The following is a 6003-nucleotide window of genomic DNA, read 5'->3' on the forward strand; positions in this document are numbered from 1 at the left end:
CTTTTCAAGGGAGGTGGGTCCTTCAGCCTCCTCCTTCCGCCTTGCCCAGCATTATGGGTCTTTCAAGGGAGATCGGTTTTTCCATTGCCAATGAGGACCTCCACCTTGGGCACTCTGTGAATGACGTCACGCGGCCGGGACGTCCAAAGATGATGTCAACGAGCTGGGAACATAACTGTCCGGGTGACGTCACCCCTCCAGATCCCGCTCTCCTGAGACGTTCGGCTTCGGAGCATCACGACCCTCGCGGTCTGCCGTAGTCGAAGCGGTGCCAGACTTCGACAGTCTAGACTGCGCAGGTGTGATCGCCGTAGGCGCGTGCGCAGAGGCGCCGGAGACCGCTCGGCGCGGTTGCCATGGAGTCGGAAGGGGCCTACGAGCCGGGCTTCGTGGGAATCCGCTTTTGCCAGGAATGGTGAGCGGGCGGAGGGTCGGGAAGGGCCCGAACTCGTCAGCATAGGAGCGGTAGTCCGCCCCAGTTTCTCCGCGAGGCGTTGAACCGTATCCCCCCTGCCCGTCGCGCTATCCGGGCCTGTTTTTAGAAAGGCCTCACCGCCCTTTCTTGCTCCCTCTCGCCCAGCAACAACATGCTGTACCCGAAGGAGGACAAGGAGAACCGGATCCTGCTCTACGCGGTAAGTGGGGGCGGCCTGCACGGGAGGATTTCATCTCCCAGCATGCTCCGGTCCGTGGGGGCACGTGCTGCCTCGCTGGGGGATTCTGGGAGTCGAAGTCCAGAATTTTCTTAAAAGTGCCAAGGTTGAGAGGCCCTCACAAACGGAAGGGGCTGGATGGGTTAGAAGCCATTGGAAGGGCAAGGCGAGATGGAAACCCAGCTTCCCTGAAAATTGGGGGTCTCGGCCCCTCTAGCCCCACTCTCAAGTCACTTTGCCTGGACCCGTTTCTCAAACCTGGCTACTTTTAGGTTCCCAGAATTCCCCAGCAAGGATTCCAGTGAACCTGAAGATATGTGGACCCCAACTCCCAGAATTCCCCAGGCTGGCTAGGGAATTCTGGGAGTCAATGTCCAGACATCTTAAAATGGCCTGTATTGAGAAATGCTATTCTGGACTTTAAAGCAGGCCGGTCCATGGGCTCCTGCCCTCCTGCTGCAGAGCGTGGGAGTCTCACTTACTCATTTCTCCATTGCTGGGGCTGCCCACCCCATGGAAGTGTTTGGACCCCAAGGCCTCCAAAGTGCCATCAACCATCCGAGCCTGCCTGGCCCTCCACTGCGGACACTTTGTGGGGAGGGGGACATCCAGGTCTTACCCACTTCTTTTCCCCCCCACCCTTTCTCTTCCTCTTTCCTTCTCTCTCCAGTGCCGGAACTGCGACTACCAGCAGGAAGCTGACAACAGCTGCATCTACGTCAACAAGATCACCCACGAAGTGGAGTAAGTCCTTGAGGACCACGGAAAAAGATGGCTCACTTGGGGGGGCAAGTTTGGGGAGGAGCCCCTCCCTGCCCCCTCAAATTGAGGGGGACGGTGGAGGGTTACCCCCACAGGTTTTGGTCTAGTCTTGCAAATCGTGAGACTGGGCCTTACCCAGCTTGATGGACGTTATCCTTGAAACCTTTTGCGGCTTAACACCGGGACTGTTTCTGCCCAGTTGTTGGTACCCCTGCTATCTGATCGGGCACAGAGGGCATGTGGTGGGTACCCTAAGGAGTGTGGGTTGGCAAGGCCCGGAAGGAGAGCCTTATCTGTGGTGGCACCCGCCCTTTGGAGCATCTTCCCCCAAGATTAGATTGACCCCATCCTACTTGGTCTTTCATAAGGCCTCGGAAAGCTGGCTTTGTGATTGAGCCTGGGGCCTTGTGGGTGGGCAAGAGCCCATTTCTGATTGTATGGGCAATGGATTAAATTGTGCCTGGCTGCTATGTGTTTTTATATTACTTTTATAGTACAAGTAGTCTTAAACTTAGAATTGTATTTGCTATTCTTGGATTGATTTTATTTGTTGTGAACCAAGCCGCCCAGGTTAAATAAATAAATCTAACATTTTGCTTTTAGTGAATTAACACAGATCATTGCTGATGTCTCTCAGGATCCCACTCTGCCCCGGACGGAGGATCACCCCTGTCAGAAGTGAGTACTTGTTGCTTTAGCTTAAATAACCAGGCTGGCTGGGGAATTCTGGGAAATGAAATCCACACTTCTTAAAGTTGCCGAGGTCGAGAAACACTGTTCTAAAACTTGAAAGTGAGCAGAATTTGGATGCTTTCTGGGAGATTTTATCCTTATTTTGTATTCTAAAACAGGGGTCACCAATCTTTTGGGCACCAGGAACCGGTTATGTGGAGAGATGTTTTTCCATGGACTGGAGGGTGCGTGGTTTTGTGTGCTGCCTGCATCCAATGGATGGGGCTTTCCTTGTTTGTGCGGACCGGTTGCTGGCATGCCACAGACCAGTACTGGTCCACGGACTGGGAGTTGGGGATCCCTGTTCTAAAGAAATGGTGGGAAGGAGCCAGGCTGGCAGAAGAAAAATCAAATTTGGAAATAGGCTGGACTCTGGACAGGAGAGGCCAGCAGAAAATAGGTGGGGGTGGAGAGTAAGTTAGAATGCAATTTAATCCCCAGTCCTGGCCAGGAGACCCACTGCAGTGGGTTGCAGCCTGCCTGAGTTGTTTGTGTCCGTGCGTGTGCACACACGCAGGTCCGGTTGGTAAAATGGCTGGAAAGAATTCCGCCAGCCACGTTCTGCACACTTTCCCTACCTTGTTTGATGCCTGGCTTTGCCTTCCAGGTGTGGCCACAAAGAAGCCGTCTTTTTCCAGTCTCACAGCGCGAGGGCTGAGGTGAGGAAATGGCTTTTCAATGTGGGGTAGGTGAGTGGTTAGGTATTTCACCTTAGGATGACATCACTCTGAAATGCCCTGAGGGATGATGGGCCTTTGTTGCCCAAAGGTGGCTTGTAATCACAAGCCTGGATATCTTTGGAGCCCAGCACGGCCTGCCCAGGAGTCTGGCAAAAGGGCTGTACCCCAACTCGTCTAGAGAACACCAGGTCAGAAAGAGTTGATTTAGGAGCCCGCTGGAGATCTGGAGAGGCCCTTTGCTTCTCTGCTTTCCCAAGGGACCGTCTCTGCAAGAAGTGACATCTGGAATCACAAAATCATGGCTGCCTTTCCCCCCCCTTTCTTTCCCAGGATGCCATGCGCCTCTACTATGTCTGCACAGCCCCCCACTGCGGTCACCGTTGGACAGAGTGAAACCCTGCCAGGCCTCTTCCTGTCTCCCGGCCACAGATGGCTTCCCCACTGCGATTCTCCGCTATTTATCCGTTCAGCCTGTCTGAATTGTCCTTTGCTCTAATAAATGGTTTATTTTTTACAGAAGACTCCAGCCTCGTGCGTGGGGGGCCTCAGCAGAATGATATTGTTTGTGATTTAGGCTTCTAACTCAGCAGAAGGTGCAACTGAGCCCGAAAACCAGCTGCCCCCGGTTTGGGGAAGTCGTCGTCCCCCAGGTAGGCAGGGGCGGAGGGCCCCTGGCAGGTGTGCCCGTGGTACTCGTCGCTGGTGCTGCAGGTGAAGCCGCACCCCTCGCAGACAAAGAGTTTGGCCCGGCGCTCCCGGTAGCCATAGGTCTGGGGGAGGCGGTGGATCTTCCTCAGGTGCGACTCCAGGGAGCAGCGCTGCGTGAAGCCCTTGTCGCCGCAGAGGCAGCAGCGGTACGGGCGGATGCCTGCAGGCAGCGACACACGGCGTTGGCAAAGGTCCTCAACTTAACGACCGTTCATTTAGCAACCGTTCAAAATTATAACGGCGCTGACGAAAGGGGGTTATGACTCGCATTTACGACCGTTAACGGCCTTCCCCAAAGTCGCAGGGTCCAAATTTGGGCCGTTGGGCAACCGGCGTGGATTTCTGACGGTTGAAGTGTCCCGAGGTCATGTGATCGCCATTCACGACCTTTCCCACCGGCTTCCAACAAGCAAAGTGAGTGGGGAAAGCTGGATTTACTTAATGACCACTTAACTGCAGTGATTCACTTAACAACGATAGTCAAAAAAGGTTGTGAAGTCAGGCACAGCTCACTTAACAACGGCCTTGCTTAGCAATGGAAACTGCTCCCAGTTGTGGATCGGCCACAATCCTAAGGGTGAGCCCCAGTTCCGAACCACTTTTTTTAGTGCCCCTGTAACTTGGGACGACGGCTAAATGAATGGTTGTAAGTTGAGGACTTGCTGTAGCAGAGGTGACTCCCTTTCCCTCCCTGTTTCCCCTTGCCTGCCGGCCCTCACCTGTGTGCGTTCTCAGGTGCCTCTTGAGGTCAAAGGTGTCGTTGAAGCCTTTGCTGCAGTAGCTGCACTGGTGCTTCTTGACGGGGCTGTGGCTCTTGCGGTGGCGGTTCAGCATGCGCTGCAGCGGGAAGCGTTTGCTGCAGACGGAGCACTGGAAGCCTGCCTGGGTGGGGAGACCCCTGCCCTGAGGGAGGGAGGGAGGGAGGAATGAATAGTGGAAGGAAGGAAGGAAGGAAGGAAGGAAGGAAGGAAGGAAGAAAGAAATAATGGAGGAAGGAAGGAAGGAAGGAAGGAAGGAAGGAAGGAAGGAAGGAAGGAAGGTGTGGTAGATGGGGGGATAACCTCCCCCTCCCTCTCCAAATGTGCCCCCATCTACCAAAAGAATTCTGGGCAACAAACCAGGATAAAAAGATAATACAACTACCAAAATCAATTTGGGGAAGGGAAAAAAAGGCAAAACCAAACAGCAGGCAGACAACGCAGGCAATCTCAAGACTCTCAGCCTTATGAAGATTGCTAAGGTTCCAAATCCAGTTTTCCTGGGGTGTGTGTGTTTCATTCCGAACTGCCCCTTACCTGGTTGCACAGAGGCGGCTTCTCCGCGGCAGGGGGCTGCGAATAAAGCGGGCTTTGGGGAAGGCGGTGGGGGTCTCCTCCGTCCCACTTGCTCTGGCTGCTGATGCTGAGCACTGCGGGGTTGACGAGGGCCTGGGCCACACAGGTCTCTTCGGAGATCAAGACAGCCAACAAGGATGTTATTTTTAGTGACTTGCAAGTACAGGGGCACAACACACTGAGCAAATGTCTCACTTAGCGGTGGAACCTTTGGGCTCCATTGTGGTCGTAAGTCGAGGACTACCTGTAGGGGACTCGGCCATCTGTAGGAATATGCTAGGAAGAGAGAGATGGAGACCTGACAGCCAGACAGTGGGATAACTTGGTCTCTTGCGCCTCTCCCTCTCTCCCATGGCAGTTCTTCCCCAACTGGGTGCCCTCCAGATGTGGGAGTCCCTCATTCCCATGATCCCCAGCCAACATGACCATAAGAGTCACTGCCCGGAAAGATGCCAAAGAGCTTCACCTACCTGGGACATATAAGTCTCCCCGGAGCCGGTCAGAGAGTTCACCCCAATTCCGTCTTCTTAGCTGTGCCGAGTTATGACGTTTTATCAGAAAGGACTTCGGCATGGCTGGTCGGATGCCAGGTTTGGGTTTCCCGGGATCAGTGTTCAGATGGACCAACACGTTGAACACGGTGGTGATGACCAACCATGGGAGGTCCTTAAAGTAGACACTTCATGTCCAAGAAGAAGAAAATATCTTTTATGGTGTTCGCCCCCATTCCTAAACCTTGAGTTTCTTCCGTATCAACTTATTTCTTCTTGTAAAAGAATGAATATCAGAGTTGGAAGGGACCTTGGAGGTCTTCTAGTCCAACCCCCACAATTAGCAAATCTCCAATTCGAATTTACTTCCCAATAAAAGCCTGACCTATAATTTCAAACAATTTGAGGAGCCAGGATTATCAATATACCTTAAAAAAAAAATTTAAAAATGCAAACCGTTGCTTCTTTCTTTCCAAGCCGTGGGCCCCAATTCCTGCCTCTAACCCCCACCCCAGCCCCCAGCAAGAATAGGAAGGTCACTCCCGAAGTGACCACACCAATTGTCTATCATCCAGCAAAGTCCAACATCTCAACACCATTCCGATGAACTGGAATGATTCTGTGGGTGGGATGTTTAAAAGAG

The 6003-nt window shown here is 53.2% G+C and overlaps 2 protein-coding genes across 2 annotated transcripts; one reads left to right on the top strand and one right to left on the bottom strand.

Annotated features, from left to right (window-relative positions):
- The first annotated feature begins 314 nt into the window (after positions 1-314).
- On the top strand, positions 315-3341 carry POLR2I (RNA polymerase II subunit I). Its single transcript, XM_015821030.1, has 6 exons — positions 315-415; positions 581-635; positions 1324-1397; positions 2019-2093; positions 2755-2806; positions 3158-3341. Exons 1-6 carry the CDS (start codon positions 357-359, stop codon positions 3218-3220), a joined length of 378 nt encoding a protein of 125 aa, XP_015676516.1. The 5' UTR covers positions 315-356; the 3' UTR covers positions 3221-3341.
- Positions 3342-3405: 64 nt separating this feature from the next.
- Positions 3406-4393, bottom strand: OVOL3 (ovo like zinc finger 3). Its single transcript, XM_015821012.1, has 2 exons — positions 4255-4393; positions 3406-3695 (listed from the first exon to the last, which is right to left on the bottom strand). Exons 1-2 carry the CDS (start codon positions 4367-4369, stop codon positions 3406-3408), a joined length of 405 nt encoding a protein of 134 aa, XP_015676498.1. The 5' UTR covers positions 4370-4393.
- Positions 4394-6003: the final 1610 nt, after the last annotated feature.

Source organism: Protobothrops mucrosquamatus, unplaced genomic scaffold, assembly GCF_001527695.2.
Source record: "Protobothrops mucrosquamatus isolate PMUCROS unplaced genomic scaffold, P.Mucros_1.0 scaffold1232, whole genome shotgun sequence".
In the NCBI taxonomy this organism is placed as follows: Eukaryota; Metazoa; Chordata; class Lepidosauria; order Squamata; family Viperidae; genus Protobothrops; species Protobothrops mucrosquamatus.

What these genes read in the sequence shown, in the direction of transcription:
- POLR2I (XM_015821030.1), top strand. Translation starts at nt 357, where the DNA reads ATGGAGTCGGAAGGGGCCTACGAGCCGGGCTTCGTGGGAATCCGCTTT. An exon ending in ACCGGATCCTGCTCTACGCG is followed by an intron (nt 636 to 1,323) that starts GTAAGTGGGGGC and finishes TTCTCTCTCCAG; the next exon opens with TGCCGGAACTGCGACTACCA. An exon ending in AAGATCACCCACGAAGTGGA is followed by an intron (nt 1,398 to 2,018) that starts GTAAGTCCTTGA and finishes TTTTGCTTTTAG; the next exon opens with TGAATTAACACAGATCATTG.
- OVOL3 (XM_015821012.1), bottom strand. Translation starts at nt 4,369, where the DNA reads ATGCTGAACCGCCACCGCAAGAGCCACAGCCCCGTCAAGAAGCACCAG. An exon ending in GCACCTGAGAACGCACACAG is followed by an intron (nt 3,696 to 4,254) that starts GTGAGGGCCGGC and finishes CGCTGCCTGCAG; the next exon opens with GCATCCGCCCGTACCGCTGC.